The 19,538-nt window shown below is 36.1% G+C and overlaps 4 protein-coding genes across 5 annotated transcripts; 1 reads left to right on the forward strand and 3 right to left on the reverse strand.

Moving 5' to 3' along the window:
* Nucleotides 1-159: 159 nt before the first annotated feature.
* LOC103505634 (target of rapamycin complex 2 subunit MAPKAP1) lies at nt 160-4,138 on the reverse strand. The gene is made up of 5 exons (XM_008469993.3): nt 3,492-4,138; nt 2,520-3,114; nt 1,916-2,277; nt 1,430-1,583; nt 160-1,088 (listed from the first exon to the last, which is right to left on the reverse strand). Exons 1-5 carry the CDS (start codon nt 3,562-3,564, stop codon nt 812-814), a joined length of 1,461 nt encoding a protein of 486 aa, XP_008468215.1. The 5' UTR covers nt 3,565-4,138; the 3' UTR covers nt 160-811.
* A 268-nt stretch (nt 4,139-4,406) lies between these two features.
* On the reverse strand, nt 4,407-6,692 carry LOC103505643 (osteopetrosis-associated transmembrane protein 1). Its single transcript, XM_008470002.3, has 4 exons — nt 6,264-6,692; nt 5,715-5,992; nt 5,063-5,289; nt 4,407-4,835 (listed from the first exon to the last, which is right to left on the reverse strand). The coding sequence occupies exons 1-4, from the start codon at nt 6,338-6,340 to the stop codon at nt 4,632-4,634; spliced, it is 786 nt and encodes a 261-aa protein (XP_008468224.1). The 5' UTR covers nt 6,341-6,692; the 3' UTR covers nt 4,407-4,631.
* A 177-nt stretch (nt 6,693-6,869) lies between these two features.
* On the forward strand, nt 6,870-10,043 carry LOC103505653 (cyclic AMP-dependent transcription factor ATF-2). Of its 2 annotated transcripts, none has more exons than XM_008470012.3 (6): nt 6,870-7,179; nt 7,627-7,696; nt 7,952-8,094; nt 8,545-8,752; nt 9,013-9,434; nt 9,545-10,043. In XM_008470012.3, the coding sequence occupies exons 2-6, from the start codon at nt 7,651-7,653 to the stop codon at nt 9,857-9,859; spliced, it is 1,134 nt and encodes a 377-aa protein (XP_008468234.1). In that variant the 5' UTR covers nt 6,870-7,179; nt 7,627-7,650; the 3' UTR covers nt 9,860-10,043. The 2 variants fall into 2 exon arrangements, with proteins under 2 accessions (XP_008468234.1, XP_008468247.1); XM_008470025.3 differs by having other exon boundaries at nt 6,870-7,125.
* Nucleotides 10,044-10,552: 509 nt separating this feature from the next.
* On the reverse strand, nt 10,553-18,454 carry LOC103505676 (beta-galactosidase-1-like protein 2). Its single transcript, XM_008470035.3, has 12 exons — nt 18,077-18,454; nt 16,992-17,382; nt 16,410-16,583; nt 16,011-16,155; nt 15,507-15,663; nt 15,048-15,197; nt 14,452-14,598; nt 13,675-13,865; nt 12,575-12,828; nt 11,809-12,033; nt 11,324-11,558; nt 10,553-10,790 (listed from the first exon to the last, which is right to left on the reverse strand). The coding sequence occupies exons 1-12, from the start codon at nt 18,186-18,188 to the stop codon at nt 10,692-10,694; spliced, it is 2,280 nt and encodes a 759-aa protein (XP_008468257.1). The 5' UTR covers nt 18,189-18,454; the 3' UTR covers nt 10,553-10,691.
* Nucleotides 18,455-19,538: the final 1,084 nt, after the last annotated feature.

A 19,538-nucleotide genomic window follows, 5' to 3' on the forward strand; every position in this document is an offset into this window, starting at 1 on the left:
ACAGTTCTAACACCTAGAGGGGGGAAAAACTTCGTGATCTAACACCTAGAGGGGGGAAAAACTTCGTGACAGATGAAATGTTGGCCATTCAAAATAGTAATGATTGATTAGGTCAATATTGTTATAAGTACTTAAGTATGAGAGAATGAGAAATATCTGTTTCGACTTTAAAATATTTGAATACTTGTATTTAATAAAATTTACATACTTCGAATATTCTTATCTATGAATTACCCATCCCATACATCATACCCCTTGTTAAATAGTAAAATTAAAATATAATATTAAAACCATTTTAAAATAGGTACCTATGCTAGCATTATTTTTACAAAAAATATATATACAATGGGCCCTTTTGGTCTCTACATAAAAAATCACAGATAAAATATATTAAAATTAAAATGTTGGTTTACTTACCTATAATATTATACACGACACTCTATGGTAATAAAAAATTGCAAAAAGGAATGAAGACATTTCATTTTTTATAGTTAAATAAATACGTACGAGTATGTTTAAATAAAAAGTTGTACAACAAAAAAGCTAATGTCTTCTTAATCCTCTTTGAATTAAAAATATGGTTAAAATAGTGGGCCGAACAAAGCCAAAAGTCAATTTACAACACCTAACTAACAAAATTTAAAGTGCCCTAATGTCCTAATTATTTTCTGGTTTAACATGGTTTTTATTAAACCACTGGATTAAACAACCAGATTGCTTATTCCAGTTGATTTATGAATTAAGTATAAGCTTGGACGGTGGTCCAACCATTCGTTACAAGGAATTTTTTGGCGGCAGTCAAAGTCCAATGTTATCGTGGCCCAAAGGTGAAACTTTTCCGGCGGTGTGATTTTCTCTCTCGAATGGCAAGGTAGTCCTTGCGCTTTGGATTCGATCGTAGATCCAAGATATGATTGATTTTCTGTACAATTTCATCGGCCGTGCTATATTCAACTTCAAAATCGTAGTGCTTATAATTGTGGTTGGAAGAGTACATGTTCATATTATTGGTGATTCCTAAGGAGCCGTAAATGTAACTATCTACGTTATTGTTGTGGTGGAACTCGTTCATTTGGTCATACACCAATCTGAAAGTCGAAATAAGAGAGCCATTGGTTCTGTTAATCTCAAAACAAATTTAACTCTCTTAATTTAAATTTATTAAATTAACCTATTAATATTATACTATTAATTTATCAAGTATATTCTAATTATTTCTCTCTGTAGATTTATTTTTTTCTCAAATGCAGATTTGAACTTTTTTTCATGGATGAAAGAGATCTCTGTGTGTCAAAGTCAAGTAATAAGCCCTAATCTATAGTTTAGAAAATTGGCTAAAGTAGGTAACTGAGATAAAGAGACTTTTCAGTCCCCTCCTAAGAGTATAGACAAGGATATTACATTTTGAATCTTGGGTATCATATCTCACCTGAATGTAGCTTTGTTGCTTTTATTTTGGGTGAGATCACAAGCAACTATAGCATCAATATCATAGGTCACAGCTTTCTGTTTATTCCAGATATATCTTGAACCTGCCTTGTTATTCAGAACAGGATCAATCTCAATCTTCTCACCAGAAACGCCTGCAAAACCAAAGACAAATGTTATAGCTAAAAATTCAAACAGACAGCTGCCTCAAAAAGAAGAAAAATAAAAACATAGAATACAGCACCAAGACATAATATTTTAAATCGAGGATTTTGAGTCACATCAAATGCTGATTGTTTTTGTCAGGTTGGTCTATCAATTTCAGCTACATTTAGGTACATAGGTAAGTATTAGGTAACTATCTAATATTAGATGTGTAGAAACTATAGCTATCCTTTAGGGCAGTTTTCCCCCACACCTAAGTCTTGGAATGGTTTTTTGTGTATGTATCTAATATTAACTTTGGTATGTCCTGGCTAGAACTTACCAAGTAGAATTTCACTCTTGGTCCGAAATTTGTTCAACATGTAAACTCTATATGACTGATACAGAGGAGCTTCCAAATTGTGCCAAGGATTTAATGTTAAAGTTTTCTCTGAATTCACACCATCATTGAATTTCTTGATCACCTTCTCACTTGTCTCAGGAACTTCATTTTTTGTTGTCAGTATAGGATGGGTATCATTATTGCTTTCAACTACCTTTCTGTGAATTGGTGTTTCCTTTTCAATGAGAGCTAGGTAACCAAAACCAAACTTGGCAATGTATTCAGTAACTTCAAAGCTGGGGAAATCCCAATCAACTTCCCCATCATCCTCAGCAATGTACAGTGCATAAAATTCAATTTCTCTGGAACATGTAAAAAAAGGTTTCCAATTATAATATTATCTCTAGCAGAACATTGAGTTACTTGGAACTTGGGATTTTAATCTCAGGAGGTAATCCAAAACCTTGATAATTATTATCAAATGTTAGAGATACACACATAGGTAGGTACACTAGAAAACAATATGAATTATGTAGATTTCTAAAAGGCAATCCCTAAACTTAAATTTAATGACTATACACCTATACAGGTATATCATACTAACTTGAGTTCAATGTTGGGATATTCAATAAAACACTTCCACAAGGTCAGGCCAATCAGATCAATGACTTTGGTTCCCACCACAATAACAACTTCCATTGGATAATTCCTTTGGTCTGGAGGTAACATGTGCAAAAATATCTTGTACTTCCTTGTATTAAGGCCAACTTGTGCATTGCCATCATACTTGGCATACACTTGATATGGATTCTTTGGGAAGTGTGGAAACTTTTGCAACTGTTGTGTAAGCAAGGAACCTTGATTTTGGATAGGAGGAATCAAAGAAACATCTTTCTTTTTAAACAAATCATTCAGCACAGCCTCATCTATTTTATTATCTTGATTTTTTCTCCATTTTACTATCCTTATCTGTGCAGCTTTTTTTCTGGCCAGTTCCATTTTTTCTAATTTAGAGGCTGTGTTTGAGCGATGTCTCAACAGACCACCATATTGTAGATCAGAATGTATATCAATAGACTGACTGAGCATATCAAGATCATCTTCCTCATCACTTTCACCAAGGCCTGGATAGGTGCTGTATTTAGTGTGTGACATCTGTTGTGGAATATTTTCACTCATCATGACCACTTCACACATACCTGAAACAATCCATAAATTTTATGATCACATCCTAAATTCCAGAAGCCACTCTCAAGTAGCATTCAGTCCTGCTACATCTGTTTTGTTTGGTTTCCACAATTTTTACCTCCACTCCTGACACCAAGAGAACATCGAGTTGATGCCACATTAACATGACATTGGAAAGAAAACACAGCTACTGTGAAACAATTGAACTGAGTCTCTAGATTCAGTTATTCAAAACACTTTTTCTTTTATCAAAATTACTCTATATTTGATGTATTGAGACAAAATAACTCTATGGTTCAGGACCTGCTTCTTCCACCATATTTGTTTCCGAGAAAAGTTGTAAATGTACTTATCTAGGGTAGGTATTACTGTGGAAGACATTTATTACCTGTATCATCCGATGATATGAATGAGTTTCGTATGTGAGATAGAAGCCAGTGTTGGTTATCATAAAGGGCCATTTTCACCTCTTTTTTTTCTATTTAGTTCTTACAATCACCTTCATATTTTTGGAAGGGAAAATTAGATCTATCTATAGAACATCAACAATATAAAGCATTTTGAGGTTTATGAAAAGTTGAAAAGTACCAAAGTGACTGAAACTTCATGATGAATTCACTTTAATTGATAAAGGATTAATCAACTTTTAATTACAAATTTTAATTTTATAATATTCTTTTCTAAATTTTTTTCAATTTGTCATGATTCTGAAAAATTTGAATATTGGCGCCAGACGCCATTTTAAAAGCGTATGTTGATTCCGGCAACGTTGTTTAAAACACCGGCAACAAAATAGAGCAGTGGTTCTCAAACTGTGTGCCGCAGGGTCTCCGGTGCGCCGAGCGCCGAGAGATTTGGGATTTTTTTTTATAGGGTAAGAAAAATAATCACTAAAGACTAAACTGATTTAGCGATTCATTAACTTTGGACTCTCCACACTTATCTTTAGAAATGTTTGAGAGTTTCCCTTTCATATAGTATGTGACTTAAAAAAAAAAAAAACAACCTGGAACCAAAGTTGTGATTTTGCCAAGAAATGAAAAGGAAGAGTCCCTGAAGAGGATTTAGCTAAAAATGAGTTAGCAATGATGTTAATTTATAATTAACAATTCTCATGATTTTCAATTTTTTATTTAACACAAAGATAATAAAATATAAAAAAATATAGCGAAATTATTTTTTAATTTTGACAAGTAGTTTTCGATTTTTTGAGCCCTGAAAAAAATGAAATATTTTTTTCCGATCTGACGTCACCGTAGCTACAAGGTACTACTAACACACTGGCGGGAGCTTTAATTATAAGTGAGGTAATTGAATGTTATTTCTGATATAATTTGGCAATAATACAAAATAATATAAACAGTTAAAAAAATAATAATAAATGAACAATGAAATCTCAAATCTCTGGGAATAAAAGTCAAGCCTTGCCTCAAATACAACCAATTGCTAAATTATCTTTGAGACTTTCCCTTTTATCTCTGTATGAAATGGAGGTAAAAATCACGAGTATCACAAAGTGAAGACTGGACTAGCTGTTGACAGGGGTTTGCCATCGGGTTTGTTCCAGTACAATATTGAACTCGGTGTTTTTTGAACAGAAATACAGAGAGATGTAAAATAAAAGTGGTAGTAAACAGAGAGCTCCTGTGGTCAACAAGAAAGGGATTTCAATTTTCTTCCTGTCCATACAACAGCCCAGAGTTGTGCTCCATTTGTACCTGGTGATGTTCATCTGGAAAATGAAGATTTTTTTTGATATTAGTGAAATTTTACAAAACAAACAAAATCTATACTGTCTAAAATTACTACCAAGGTTTCAAATATCAACCTCTAAACTTTAAGTAGAAGATCTAGATTCAAGAACCACATTTCTAATGGCTCTCTCTTCTTCTTCCTCCTCCTCCTCCTCCTCCTCCCCCTCCTCTTCTCTTACTTTATTTCTTCCTTTTATGAACATACCATATCAACAATATCCATACACACAGCTGACTTGTGACAATTGTAGTAGCTGTTTAAATTTAAGTAGTCCTCTTTACATTTATCACAGACAATTTGACTGCTATTTACTGATGTGTTTTGATTTGTCAGAATACAGGCATCAGTCAGTTCTGATAAATCTAATAGTTTCACTGTAGTGTCTGTCATGTTTGATATGGTGAGTCCTTGGTCATCTTTTTTAAAACAGGCTGTAACAAAGCAAAATTGAATCATCAGTATTAGTATTATTTTTTAGTCTGGCTGGGGGAATTTAAACAGGGAGGATTATTTATTATGAGTCTGGTTGCTCCTCTCTTGTGAGAGGGTATGCAATTATATCACTGCGACCTTTTTAGATCTATTGTGACCACAAACAGGGAGGATACCAGCCTGAAATTTAATTTGCTGAGAAAAAAAAAAAAAAAAAAAAAAAAAAAAAAAAATTAAATTGTCGAAAAAAAAAAAAAAAAAAAAAAAACAAAAGAAAACAAAAAAAAAAACAAAGTTTGAGTGCAAAGAGCATCCACTTGTAAAAAAAATTGCAGACAAAACCAAACGTCAGCTCAAAGCAATCACCCTAGATAGGGCTGATTGAGAGGCTGACAAAAAATGACACTGTAAAATTCATACATACCACTGCAAGAAGCTTTATGCCATAAGTCTTCAACAAAATGGTATCCTTTCTCAACAACTTGCAACCTATCCACATTCATAAGTTCTTCTTTACATTGCTTATCATGTTCATCATACAACTTTAGAATCTGGTTATATCTTTTTAGAACTTTCAAGTAACTATCAATACAAGCTTCACATACACTGATGGGCCTGGCATGTTGTATTGTGCACATTGTGTAATTTGCTGTGGCTCTTGCAAAAGAATCCAACAATTCTTGACATCCCCCATCAGGGCTTCTGAAATAGAAAAAAGGTTTCTGTAAAAGAGTATGGCCCAGACCTTAGTCAGGCTAGGAGTCTTCAGTAATCAATCTACTAACAGAAACAAACCACTGAACAAGGGAAACCGGGAGTAAAAATGGGGTATTAAAATAAAAACTTTTGGTCACTTAAAATGTAGGTAAGCAGTAAAGAACCATACTAAAACATGTAGGTAGTACTGTCCAACTAACGCTTTTGATGGTACTTACCTAGTGGTAATAATAAATTAGAAAAAAAAATTACTTACATAATCTCAGAGTATACTTCATTCCTATGAGTGATGGATAAGAATATTCCTAAAGAGATTACTGATTTTAAATTCATTTTCCTGATACAAATTCTATGTTGTAGTAACAAAGGAAAACTAAATAGCACTTTCAGATTTTTTCATAATCATGACTCATTTTTACATTTTTCCTGCATCCAATTTTATCAGTTGATGGTTGACTGGTTCCTTTCCTCTTTCCTTATCTCAGAAGATTGTGACATAAATAACTTTAGAAAAGATAGCACGTTGTCATCAAAAGGTAAAATTTCAACACAAATTTAATAGGTAATTTGAAAATTTCCAATCAAAATCAAACCTTCGTTGGTTTTCTTCTATATTTTTACGCCCGTTATTACTTGTAAGTTCGAGGTTTTGGCCTTTGTTTTGTTCTTTGTTGAGTTTGTTGGTTTTGTGAAAAAAAAAAAAAATCTCTTATAAATTTTTAAATTTTCGCGCTCTGGCCTTGCCGCTGTTACCGTCACACGGAGATCCGGGAACAGTGGATATCGACGGAATGAAAAGTTCGTGCAGCCGAGTGAACGGCCATGATTTTTCCTGTTTTGAAATTTGAAGTGAATGCTGAATGAAGTGATTTGCTTTTGGTTTTGGTGTTTTGAGTTGAGTTGATAAGGATAAAAGATAAAAGATAGGAGATAGGAGGAAAAGTGCTAATAGTTTATTAGATTAAATTTAGAAAATAAAGTATATTTTGGTATTTGGTTTAAGAAAGAAATAAAAAGGTAAAAAAAAAAAATACCTTTTTGTTACTTGAAATACTAAAGTTGTAAGTTTCCAGCAAAGTACCCACATAAGGAAATCTTTAGTTCTCAAATTCATATAGGTAGGTACCTATAAACAATTTAAAGGAGATGATTGTGCTGTCTATGAATTGAAGGTATGTATTTTATTCTAGTATTTAAATGGGAAAGGAATTTTTGATTGTTAAGCTTACTTATGGTATTTGTTCAGAAGTCACATCAATGGAAAATTGGAAAATTGATACAAAAAAGGAGCTGTCACAAATGAGCAGTGACCAGTGTTACTATAGGGTTAGGTTAAACACAAAAAAGGAGCTTAAACAATTTGAGATGTGACAAGTGTTATTATAAGATTAGGTTAAATACAAAAAGGAGCTTTCTTTTTCATTGTCTTGGCTTCTGACTAATCACAAAAAAAAAAACTTGAATTTGCCACTTCACTCTTTGCAAAATATCAGAATTTAGCCTAGTACACTATCATGGGCTCAAATATAGCAGGCATAAATATATTCCCTTGTGCCTCAATTTAATTCCTCCAAGTTTACTATACACATGATTATTTTTAAATTATTTTCTGCCTACAGCTCTTTCCAAAGTAACAAGATAAAATGGATAAAATACAAATCACTCTCACCACCCCTGTATTGTCTCAAGGTAAGTTACATTAACAGGTGTTTGATTACTGACTTCCAACCCAGAGGTGCTCGGTTCAAATCCCAGCCAGGGCAGAAATTTTCTAATCAAATGTTTCTGTTTTTGGATAGGCATGGACGTAAAAGAATTTGCTTTGAATAATAATTGTTTTCCTTGAGAGGGAAAATGGAAAACTGTGTGAAATTTTCACAGACCCTGATGGAAGTGTTTTAATTAACTTTTATTATGTAATGGAACACATTTGAAATATTTCAGAAGACCAAACTCCAACACCTACAAAGTTATTCAAGCTGGGAGAAGAAATAGGATTGTTCAATGACCTACAGGACAACCCATTTGATCAAACTTTCAAAAAAGCTGTTGATACACAATGTTCTCTACTTAAGTATCCTCTAAGTGTAAGTTTTTTTTTTTACAAAAAAAAAAAATCTAAATCATAATTTTGCCACTTGTTGGTACTCAATTGTCCTCATAAGGCTGAGTGCACCCCAAGCACAGAGCCAAAAATTCGACCCCACCAGGAAAGTGTACATTCTACTGCAAAACAAACAATAACACACCAGGGGATTTTCTTGATCTAACCAGCTTCCACATTTATTAGATGGGTATTGAGTAGACTGTAAAAATAATATATACTACTTAGGGGGAAAAAAAAAATGTGCTTACATAGGTTTGTAAACTTTATTGATTCTAGAGCTTGATGTAATTGAGAAAGGTCTTAACCATGACCCATATTAGTGGAGATGCAGAGTTTTGATAGTACCTATTTAGACTGATATTGGAGTGAGGAAAACAATATTCTCTGGTCATTGAAAATTATCTGAAAAGAAATGGCTTAACCATTTCAGGTTCAAAACCCAGAAGAAACTCTGAACACCCCAACTCCTTTCCAAACTGCAGATGTTGATGCCAATAAAGTTACTGGAACAACTGAAGCTTTGTCATTGGTGTTAGAAAAAGAGCCTCCTTTGGATCCTGCACAAGAGATTCTGAATACTGTGTACAAATCAAGCAGACAAAGATCTCCTTTATCACAGCCAATTATACCAAGTTCAGGTAAGATGCCCCCCCCCCTTCAGAACTCCTATCTTCAAAATTTACTACTTTGTCCAATAAACACAACTATGAAATGAAGTTTGTAAGATCCTTGTGGTCTTACTTATAAATCTCTTCATGTTGTTCTGCTCTTTCTCTCCAACAAGTAACAGTGTTGTGATTGTCATTATTCTACTCTGTACAGCCTAGTAAGTACTTATCTACACCCTAAATAAATTAATTAGGTACTTACTTAAATTTTACTGTTTTTCTTTCCACAGATGTGCTTCCTGATGAAAATGGTAAAAACAAATCTGATACCCTACTGCAACCTGATCTCATAAGATATCCAAGTGATGTCTGCAGTGCTAAGTCTCAACTTGGACCAGACATTATTATTAAAGAAGGAAAAGATCAGAGAAACATTGACATCATATCTAACCTTGTCAGCTCTAAGCTTATACCTGTTAAGAGCAAACAAATCAATTCCACTTCAGAGTTGATCAAGAAAAAAATCCTAAATAAGAAGAACAACCTCTTGCTAATTGAAGGATTAGAAATACCCAACCCTATTAAAAGTTACCAATCAGCTCCTGTAGATTTACTAACTCGTCTACCTGTTGATATCCTGAAAGTTACACCAAGTCCATCAGTCCCAGAACTTGAAATAACTCCTATTCCTTCACCAGGATCTGTGAAACTGGTAAGTTCTTCATTGTCAAAACTCAAACCGAACAATCCTTAGTGTAATAGAAAGTCGTGTGGTGTTCACACCAGATTTGTTTGATGTGTTATTTTGTCTTTCTCCCTCAGCCTCTGCCTCGTAAACAAAGCTCAGATGATCCCCCGCCTCCCCCTGAAAAGAAAAAGTCTCGGGAAATCTCAGAGGAGGAAAAACGAAAACAAATTCTCGAAAGAAATCGCCTCGCCGCCAAACGAAGTCGAGAGAAACAGAAGAAACAACAACACGCCCTCGAGCACAAGTTACGCGAGAAAGAAAAAGAAAATAAACAGTTGAAGTTGGAAAATCAGAGTCTGAAGTTGAAGCTTCTGGCCAAGGAGGAAGCTATAGATCAGCTGGCAAAAATAAAAGCTCAAGCTATGTTGAGAGCTTTGGGCCATACATGATGGAGAAGTAGTTACCCCGCTGGTCATTGGAAAAGACGTTGGGGGTAGGTAAATAATAGCTCAATATCTTTCTTCTGCTGTCAAATCTAGCCGGTTTCAAAACTGTTAGTTCTATAATAGCAGCGTTCTCTAGGACTACTACTTATCTATTGTATCAGAGTCAGAGAGTAAATATAATACATCATTCATTCCAGGTCCTGATGCCTGTTTCTAAATTAGGAAAAACTATTCAGATCAAACTTAACACAAGCTGTGAGAACAATCTGTTGATTAGTCTAAACTTTTTTTTTCTCCTTTTCCATAGTAAGAGATTTATTATTATTTTCATGATTTGAAGTTTATACGTATTATTCATTTGTTGTGATTGCCAATCTGTTGATAATTAAGAATGAAGATTCACTTTTATTTATTTCTTACGTTGGTGCATGACGTTTCATCGTTGGTGGGTATATTTTATGTTGACATTATGAATTCGGTTTCTGTAAAAATGTACTGTGTAATTTAGTAAAATGCAATATAATGTAAAAATATGGCTGTGAGCTTTCGAAATTGCGTTCATTCTTAGTAATGCTAGAGATCAATGTCCATTAAAAATAAAAGACCAACTCCCTCTTAAAAGTCCTCTAACATGACTATAGGTAATTTGTTTTTAGGTGCATATCAACAAAGGGTTTCAAGAAAAACAGCAAGAAATTTCTGTGTGTGTAAGGTATACAAATATTTACAGTTTTATCGCACAGTATAATATTGATATAAAATAAGTAACAAAAAATATAAAAGGTAAAAGAAAAATGGCTATCACAAAGTAAATGGACTTGGAACTCTTTGCATCTCAATCGTTATTACTGAATCTGTGCTGGAAATTTCGAACTATCGGTTTGTCAGTGAAACTCAGCCGGGCTGCCCGTCTGTAGTGCTCAAACACGGAAATCTGAAACGAAACGGAAAATGACTTCAGAAATTGTCTCGTCGAGTCTGGTTGAATTAAGAGGAATAGAGTACATGGAAATTCAGCTAGTAAAATAAAGAAAACAGCTAATAAAATACCTAGTACTGAAACCAAAGATAACCATATTTTATCTACTGCAGACAGTTTTACCAATCAAAATGTCCGTTTCTAAACAATGTAACCCAAATAACCCCATAATTTGTCATTTAACTTGGAACATAAATTTCCCGTGGATCACTGAAATTAAGCAATAGCGAGCATGGTTGTTATCTGAACGGTAACCATTAGACGAAATCTTAAGTTACTCATTTAGATGTTTGAGTTTAATATAGGTTTAACGTCACTAATGGCCGGGGCTACAAGTGAGCGTATTTGGATTAACCTCGGATTAAACTCATTAAACAATCATTGCTTAAACCGAGTTTAGAACTTAAACGGAGTTTAAACTCACTTAAACGGAGTTTAAACTCACTTTGTGACCCCCGGCCCAAGTAGAGAAGAAACGAAATTCTCACCTTATTTTGGCCCAGATGCAAAAGAGGTGCTGGTAGATATAACGTCTGATAGGGACTTAACCTTGAGTATCGGCCCAAATTGAATCCATTGACAAATACCACGCCCCTAGTCCAGTCTTGCATGTCCAAGTAGGTATCTCGGAGATCATCCAAAGTTGTAATGGTGAGAATTGCTTGGAATAGAGTGGGACTGGGCAGGTTTCGTTCGGATGTTACCGACTCAAACTTGGACAACCTAAAATGGGAGAAGAAATTGAACTATTCTTATAAAGAAAATCTAAGTACCTTTAATAGTTTTTACAGTAGTGGGGTTGCGAGTGTAAATAGACTTCACAGTTTTACGTTAAACCGTTACAATATAAATTAAGTATAGGACCATGTACTTGAGCCCTCTTTCCGGACATGATTTTTGGATGCATCTTATTCAACGCAAAAGACGACTTTCAATAAGTAGTACATTATGTATTGAGTAAAAAGTTTCTCACCCATTGACCCAGTCTTGCTCAAATTCCAACGCATAAATCAGCCAAATCTTCTGCGGCCTAGCGTTGTTAACAGTCACAACATTGTCAAAACTCGTGCCGAGGCCTTTCTTGATGTTGGAATATTTGAAGTCATCATTGAGCCAATAGTTGACGCGACCTGTGTTCTCTACGAGAATATCGATGTTGTTTGCAGGTCTTGTGATGTTCAAAAGCAACTCGGCATTTCTGAAATAAACAATTACTTATTCAACTTGTTGTTTCATTAGAATTTTCATCAGTAAAAGGTTTCTTCAAATTAAATTGATTCCAAGGGCAAAGTAAACTCTTGACATGGTGGAGTGTGCCTGAAGGCATCTGTTTTGTTCCAATCCACTAGACCCCTTAAACATAGATTTAGCAGGCACGTACCTATTTGAGCAGTTGACGCAAGTGCCCTTTACTTCCACAGGTATAAATATAGAAAAGGAAAAGAAAAATCTTTTCGCTGTGACCTTGTCTAACAGCTGGTGATATAGAGCTTCGCATCACAAAGTTAACCACAAGTCTTTAAATATTGTACTGTGTCTTAAGACATGGTCTTCTTTGATACAACAAACCAGTGGTGCAGTGGTTAGCACGGTGGACTTTGAATCTGGAGGTCGGTTGTTCAAGTCCAAGTCAAGTCATAAAATTTAGCGTAGTAGTATATTAAGCGGGGAACAACACTTGTGACAAGCATTTTATGCTTAACACAATTAAAATTCCTTTGGTCTTCTTTGACACTTACTCAGTTTTCCAAAATCCGAACTCGTTCAAATCTTGTACATCACTGAGTGGTACCGTCTGTCTTTCTTGGTTGACCATCACGATAGCAATGTCTGCCACTCTGCCCTCTATTCTCATGATGGCATCTTGGTCTGTAGGGATGTGCCAGTCGGGTTGTCTGTACAGAGTATAGCCAAAACTCTGTCCTGTGCCGTTGTTTACTGCAAGATCCTCCATAGGGATCAGGGAGGGGGAAACGACTATCTTTTCCAGAGGCTGCAGGTCAAAAAATTGGTCAAATTTCAATGTAATAGGTCCCTAGGCACACTAGGCATTTTTATTTATCGTATGAAGAAAGGCATAAAACCGTGGAATTAGCTGTATTAAGCTATAAATTGAATATTCCTTCATAAATGAAAATCGAAATTACCCACAAAGATTTTAACGTAATGTCTTTGCATCTTAGAAATAGAGATATTACTTATAGCGTTTTTAGATTTTCCCCAAAGGTGACCTCGAAACGTGTTGAAATGTCACAGTGAAGTTTATTTTTCCAAGCTAAGAAATTGGGTTTTTTTCTTTCCCATCACGGAGAAACTAAAACCTCAAGAGAAAAGTCCTCATTTGTCTTTTTTCTTCAGGGGAAAAGAAAGCGGAAAAAGTAAACATTTCTAGCACCCTGATTACATTTGTAAAGTAAAGAAAACGTAAATCATGTACCCGTATGTAAAGCTACGAATAATCGTGATACCCACTACGTAGCTTGCATGGCTTTACTCTACCCACGTGCTTGCTGAGCTTTATTGCTCAAACGTGACAAAGCTCGACTTTCAGCAGGATTTTGTAAATATGAACGAATGGAAAGTTCATTTTTTCTCTCAAAATGTGCTTTCTGTGTGAGATTTTTATTCTAGATTTACATACGTATAGGTACCCTCTAGATACTTCGCGATTTTATCTACTCGTATTGTAAGTTATCCAGTCAGATCGAATTGAATAAACTGGGTACTTTTATTATTATATCATTTACCTATTAGGAATTTTTATAGAGAAGAGATTTTAAAGGAATTTTAAAGAGAAGTCTTGATCCTCAGTCTTATTTAAATCGAGAATAGAGCTTACAATTTGTGACACCAGATTATGCCAGGTCAGTTGTTGTCCCAATTCCACATTGTCGTATGCCATTTTGGGTAGAACTTCTGGCGGTGTGGGATGGCTGATGTTCAAATTCTGTGCCACCTGTAGGAAATACTTCCTTGTGATCCAATACTTGGCAGTGTAGTCTCCTCCTTCCGTCAGAGGAGCGTCATAGTCTGCAATCAACCAGAATAAACTTTTAAGTTGTAAGCGTTAGGCCGCCGGTTCGATTCCCGCCAGGAGAGGATTTTATCCTGAAAGAATAATGTTCCTTCTCGGAATGGCTGGCTTTCTCCTATCCTGTGTTCCTTCTCTCTTCGATTTCGGTACAATGAGACCTTAGCAGTTACAGTTCCCCCTGTCAAACCTCTTAAAAAAAGAAGAAAAAAAAAACTCTTGAGTGGAAGGTAGAGTTATAGGTATCCATTAGACGGGGAAAAAAGGAAGTAGACTGGATAGACGGATAGAGGAATGAACCCATTCAGGCGAGCCAGCAGAGGTACGTATATGAAAGGACTAAAAATGAAACGTTCTCTACCGAACAATTTAGATCTCCATTATGTGGTCAAACTGTCAAGTTCTCAAATAATAAAATCAAATGTCTCAGGCGAACGTCTTCACCTCTACATCACCGAGGTATTACAATCTGAACTCCCTAGATACCCTGACTAAACGTTTAGGATCTTTGGGAAGTAAATTGAAATCCTTGATCACTTACAATAGCTGGTTGTATCACTTATCATAGCTGGTTGTATCACTTACCATAGCTGGTTGTATCAGGGGTATATTTGTCCAGAGATTTGTCAATGTTAGCCCCATTGTAGAACCCCCAGGATGTACCTCCATGGAACATGAAGAGGTTTAGGGATACCGGGTATTCCAGAAGACTCTGAAGTGTCATCTCATATTCTGGAAAGAATTGAGATTAACCAATATTATTTATCTACAGGGTTCATATTATCTTTTAGTGGATGTGTCAAAAATACATATAAAATTTCCCCAGCAACAGGCTACCACTACCCACTATTGTGGTCAAATTCTCAAACAATATTGAGGATTAAATTCCATACCTCAGCCAGGATTGAACCCACGCCCTCCTGATTACCAGGCTAGCGGCTTAACCTCCACAACACCGAGGCAATAAAAACGAGAGAACGAGGTGAGCAATATTGGTGGATGTGCCAAGAGCACCAAATAATGTGATAGCTACATAATGAGAGAACCAGGGAGAGAGGTGTTAATATTTTTAGTGGATGTGGCTTGTTTCTTTTCTTTTTTATAATAACTAAGTTTAGTATAGAAAATCACCTTTAATAATATTAATAATAATACCTAATAATGATAAAACCTATACTTACCATTAGTAGGGAAAGTGTTGTGCCGGTTTTTAGCCCAGGTATCAAACCAGCCAGTCCACCATTCCATCACCATCAGTGGTTTGTTTGGTTGCATGTAGGATAATTTCCTCAGCTCTTCACCAGCATACAGAATGTTGGCAGCGTAAAGCACTGGAAATATAATTTGCTATTGTGTTATTAATGTTAAATGTTATATTTAAAAAAAAGAGGTTTGACAGAGGGAACTGTAACTGCTAAGGTCTTGTCGATGCCCTGCCGAAATCGAGGGGAAAAGGAAAACAGGATAGGAGAAACCCAGTTGTTCCGAGAACGAACATTATCCGTTCAGGATAAAATCCGCCCCGGGCGGTAATCGAACCCGCGGCCTAGCGCTTACAAGGCAGACGCGCTACCAACCAAGCTATAACTAGCCTTGCATGTATATAAGCACTAACTAAATTTGGAAATGTGTGTACGTACCACCATCTTCAATCAAGCTACCGGAATCTCCCATTGAGGGATCATCAGCCGTGAATAGTGGAGATCGTATTCCGTTACTTCTCAACATTGCCACCAATTCTCTCATGTAATTTTTGTCGGCCACATTAGGCCCTAGAACGGCCAGTTCGTTTTCCACCTGAAAAGATTCACAAAAGTATGAATTTTGAAGGAGTGAAGTAGTACCGAAAATGTTAAAATGGATTTCTCTTTCTAGGGCCGCTGGAGCGGTATTTTTAGTGGATGTGACAAATTTTCTGTTCCCGGACAGGCACGGATGGATGTAAAAGAAAAGATTCGTATAAGCTTATCCCATCCTTTGGGGCAGTTGCCCCTACACCTAAGCTTCAGAGTGGGCTCTTTGTGTACAGTGTAAAAGAAAAAAAAAATGTCTGTTGAAGTAATGTGAAAGCTGTTCCAAGTTAAATCTTTTGAAAAATAATAATAATAATAATAATGGCAAAATCAAATTTCTTTCTTACTTACCCCCAACATTATGATGGGGCCCTGACCATCAATAAACTGAAGAGGCTCCAACAGAGGGATCAAGTTATTGAAATATTGCCTGACCCTATTCAGGTATTTCGGATCCATGGATCTCAGTTTTATGCCGGGTTCACGCAGTAGGTAACTGGAAGAAACAAAAGGAAATGTTAATGTTAAAAGTTACCTTTAATTTATGTTACCATTTGTGTATATTTATTTTTTAAATAAAGTTTGGTCTAAGTCTAATTGTTTAATAATATATAATAATAAAAGGGGAAAAAAGTTTTAGGATATTGGGAGGAAGGATCTATCTGCTTAGGTACCTTTATTCCCCTCAAGGTGAAAATGATATCATATGCTTATAGGTTAATACCTATTAGTTCCAATGTGATTACCTACCTAGGCATGCCACCAAAGTCCCATTCGGCACAGATATAAGGTCCCGGGCGAATGATAACAAACAAGTCTTCCTCCTGAGCAATCTTGATAAATTTGACAAAATCAATGTCCTTATTGTTGTCACCAAACTCATAAACATCCTTGAGAGGCTCATGAAGATTCCAAGCGATATATCTGAAAATAGAGAGGAATTTGGCATTTTATTGTTGAATGGAAATGAACTTTATGCTCCGTTGCAAATGTACCATTAAAATTGAATTATTATACTATCTTCGCCTCCTTTTGGGTCATCACTCATCATCGTGAGTTTTATGTAGTTGGGTAGTTGCTGAAAAATTAGGATAGAGTTGCCCCAGCTTCGTAGAAGCTTAACCCATCCTTTAGGGCTGTCTAGCCCCTGCACCTAAGCCTCAGATTGGGCTTTTTGTGTTTGGAGCTAAGATGACAGCTTGAGTTGGTCCAGAGCCCAGAGTACAAGGTAGCATTTCACAGAAATGTAAGTAGGTATACGTATAACTTTCAAGAAGTATGTACTCGGTACAAAGAAATCTATTCTAGTGTAACTCCAAATAAAGTACTCACGTTTCCACAGTATTGGCTCCCATAGCTCTTAATTTCCTCAGGCGATCTCTCCAGTACTCCGGCCGAACTCTAAAGTAATGGATTGAGCCGCTTAGAATCCGAAATTCCTTTCCGTTCAGCAAAAATGTGTTCGGATTATCGTCATACTGGAGTCCAGTGTTTTCCTTGTTCTTTTCAAATTCATAGTAAATATAGTTTGTTATTATAGGACTTCCGCCATCTTCACTGGAGGTCATCAGGATCTCGCTATCCGTTGTAACGGGAAGACCATTGATATCAACGTCCGCGGGATTGTTCACATTTGATTCCGATATTTTCAGATCCAGTTTGTTCTCGCATATCTTCGTGTCGGACGAGATTTTCAAGATCATCATACTGATTGTCAATAAACCTGCAAACCGATGACAGGATTTGAAAATCATTTTCAATGCCTATACGTACTGAGGAGATTAGCTAATGACAGCTGTAGGTACGAGTACCTTACTTGTAGGTACAAGTGAAAGGAAATGCTGAGCCATAGAACTCAGTCCATTTATAAAGGAAGTGTAAATCACCTACTCATAGGATTATGAGCAAATCACAGGGATCATTTTACTCGAAGACATTGGATCCTAGTAGTTGTAATTGTAACCCGGGCTTTGAAATGAGATATCTTTTCCCGGCATAACTCGAACCCCTTGAAATGCAATTGAAGCAACAATTAATTTGTTTGCTTTGTAGACCAGGCCTTTTGGAGCCATGTTCCACGTAAAAAGACAATAGCATCAATTGAATTCGCTAATCAATGTAAATTTATTGTTTGCTTTCTGACAAAATGTCACGAATTCTGTGGTCATAACACACTTCCAATTTTTCACTTGTTATGACGATGATGTCTATGTTTGTTACTTACTCAGGAGTACTCTCAGACAGCCGAAAATTGAACCCTATTCATCCTACGTTCATGTTTGCAGTTGCATCATAAATCACCGTATAGGGGTCTTGACACAAACCGACAAGTTTAATAAAAATTATCAATTCAAGAACGGATTTTCGAAATACTCAAAGACCCACCTTAAAAAGATGCAATAAAATACATTACATACCCAACAGCAAACAGGCCAATCCAATATAAGGCTTCTTGTTTCGAGTGACTTTGTCTCGTTCATTTTGCGGGTCCGGATATTCTTGCAAAGAGGTATAATTATACGCACTCATTGACCGAATCTTGGAGGGTTTTTTTGGAAATTTAGGATAGACACTACCTCCTCCTCAACGCAACGGGATGCAAGAGTTACTATGTCTTTACTATAGTATGAAGCATTTAATCGGAAAATTGCTTGTTGAACTTTGGACAACAGTATTATTAACACTAGGACTAAATGGTCTTTGCACCTTTGAACTCTAATCAGTTGTTGGTAATCGATTGTTGCTCAACTGTACAGGGCAGAACCTCACAACCTCAGAAATCAAATGAAACTGAACCTCACAAATGAAAACAAAACTTCATATGGCAAGCCTTTAATTAGATTTTAGCTCTTGATAAGACATGAAGAGACGTGTCACCGTACGCAATTACTACCTAAATGAAGCGTCATTTTTCACACGTTTGGTGTTATTTCCGGTTATTTTATGACTAAGTAGTTATGATTAGTGGCCTTTTTGATACCATTTCCTTCTCTTTGTGTCACAACCCTATCTCTTTATATGTACCTACCTATTATGATTGGTTCGATCCCGGTCCATACATACCTACAAACCCTTTGAGTCTCAGTAGCCTCTGAATAAGCTCTGTGTTCATTGAACCAGTTATTTTAGCTAAGCTATCTGCAAATGATAGCACTTTGATTAATTGCTCATGTTTCGTAAGATTCAATGTCTACTTTGTTACTCCTTGTAGGTAACTTTCATCAATCTCTTTGATTGCAAAGTGAATAGTTGGCGAAATATGAAATCTCTATGCTCTGGGCTCAAGTCTAACCGGGCTCTGTTTTAATTAAGAAAAAAATTGACATCATTAATCTGAAGCGTCAATAAATCTCTCTCGATAGTTACTATACAGTGAATATATCTTCTGGATTTATATTGGTCATTAGAGGCATTAGTCTACAAATGAACCGGCTCACTATTTATTAGAGATCCAGGGACGAAGCAAGGATTCTGAAGCTGTGTCCACACTGTCCACACATAGTCGACATCGTCGATGGGTCGAGACTACCTCGACAACATAGATTCATAAAGGTGTGTGTGTCCACACATAGTCGACCGGCCATCGATTGATGTCGACTGACACGTCCACACTGCCGCGACAACATAGATTCACCTCGTCAATCGACATTGATCGGCCGGTCGACTATGTTTGGACACACCTTTAGATTAACTTCGTCGACTATGTAACAGCCAGCCTAGTTAGTTTAGTTGGTAGTGCGTCTGCCTTGTAAGCGCTAGCCCGCGGGTTCGATTCCCGCCCGGGGCGGATTTTATCCTGATGGGATAATGTTCCTTCTCGGAACGGCTGGCTTTCTCCAACGATAAGACCATAGCAGTTACAGTTCCCTCTAAAAAAAA

This window comes from Diaphorina citri, unplaced genomic scaffold, assembly GCF_000475195.1.
Source record: "Diaphorina citri unplaced genomic scaffold, Diaci psyllid genome assembly version 1.1 scaffold10, whole genome shotgun sequence".
Lineage (NCBI taxonomy): Eukaryota > Metazoa > Arthropoda > Insecta > Hemiptera > Psyllidae > Diaphorina > Diaphorina citri.